At 35.3% G+C, this 1,639-nt stretch overlaps 1 protein-coding gene across 2 annotated transcripts in view; it reads left to right on the top strand.

The window, feature by feature from the left end:
• The window catches only part of LOC138044165 (thiamine pyrophosphokinase 1-like), a 13,154-nt gene extending 12,180 nt beyond the window's left edge, over positions 1-974 (top strand). For both annotated transcript variants that reach the window (XM_068890848.1, XM_068890856.1), the window contains exon 9: positions 1-974. This exon is cut by the window's left edge and continues 116 nt beyond it. In XM_068890848.1, the coding sequence (XP_068746949.1) occupies positions 1-9 (9 nt within the window). In that variant the 3' untranslated portion in view covers positions 10-974.
• Positions 975-1,639: the final 665 nt, after the last annotated feature.

Below are 1,639 nucleotides of genomic sequence, written 5' to 3'. Positions count from 1 at the left end.
TGTCATTGAATATTATAGGCATATCTAATCGAAAATGAATACTTTCGAAATTTGTGCACTAATGAAACGAATTGCGAAATTTAGTTTATCAAATGCATGTCGTGAAAACGTTACCACTGAACCAAACATGAGAGCAGTTAAATTCCAGAAATGATATTTTACTAATGTATCGTCGTCCTTTTCGAAATGATCCACTACAGGTTCGCTTTTTGCCATAACTTAAGGTGGCTTCCTAAAGTTTTCTGAAGAAAAATATCAAGATTTTGAAATATTTGAAATTATATCAACAGTCTCTTCGGAAGTGTTAGTCACTGCAATTGATGTAAAATGTAATGTCTGGTTTCCAATCCCCCCTGCAGGAGCTCGGTCACTATATTTAGCATTTTCCCCTGATTTGCATTTATTTGTTAGGTAGAATAACATTTTACATCAATTGCATTGCCTAACACTTCATAAGAGACATCCTGTTCCATAGACCCACATCATTCAATGTCCAAACAAAAAATTTTGCCCGTCGAACCTCTCATTCAGTGTGAGGCTGGACGGGCAAAGACAATGCAAAGACAAAGCCTTTATTCCCCACGGACTCCAAAATGGCCGCCGCGTGATAAAGGTGAATTAATACCACAGATTTCAAAATCTTGACTTTTTTCTTCGGAAAACTGTAGTAAGCCACCCTAGGTGGAATTATTGTTATTTATATCTTTTAAAGAAAAGAATCTTACATGAGCCACATTTTAATGTCTTTTATCATGAAGTAAACATTTTATTGTAAATCGAAATGGAAGAGTCTTTAATCAAAATACTTTTAAACTCAGTACTATTTGACATGGGGAATCATATACACGCTCTGCAAGACCATCTCAAATTTAGACCTTTGAAAAGTTCACAAACATTTTTCCTTTCTACACTTTCCCTACATGAATTTGTTGTAGTAGGTAGAGAGACTCAAATAAACAATATTTCAAAATGAATTTTTACGCCTGCAACAAATGTCGAGAGTTCACATAAATAATAAGGGAAGACTTTAAGAGAACGTCGTTCTCCAAGCGTCTTTGTGAATGTTGCTATGTTTTAAGCGAAGTGGAAAATAGTTACAAGTGCTGAAAACTGATTTTGTTCGATTGGCTGAAAGTGAAGGCAATCGTATTTATTGATCACAACATAAAATTCGACGGTATGGGCTATCACTACCCATTGACCAAAACAACGTTATGTGAAAAGTGGTCAAGTAATTTTTGGAAGGCAGGTTGTTCGCTATTTGTTTAGTCATTTAGGGGATTTTACGTTCTCACACTTAAATGACAAACAAATACATTCACCGATATACGAGTACTGATTACTGGCAAGTGAGATGAGGACGAGAACTGGCGGACTCTAGTTTTCACTGAATAAGTAACCCCATCACATGAAGAAACGAAATGATGTTGTCTGCATACAGCACACAAATGTACATACATCTTATAAGATACAGTGAAACATCAGACTGATTCTTCAACAAACTGTAGGTGTTACAACATTGTTATTAAGTGACCATGAATGAAAGAACACATTTGAGATCGTAGCATTTTTAAACGTTACTTAATTAAGCAGTAACGAAAGAGAAGCTAGAAAAATTCACGCTTGATCGGGATTTGAA

This window comes from Montipora capricornis, chromosome 1, assembly GCF_036669925.1.
Source record: "Montipora capricornis isolate CH-2021 chromosome 1, ASM3666992v2, whole genome shotgun sequence".
Lineage (NCBI taxonomy): Eukaryota > Metazoa > Cnidaria > Anthozoa > Scleractinia > Acroporidae > Montipora > Montipora capricornis.
The sequence above is the reverse complement of the archived record's forward strand: the minus strand, read 5'-3'. Positions and strand labels throughout refer to the sequence as shown.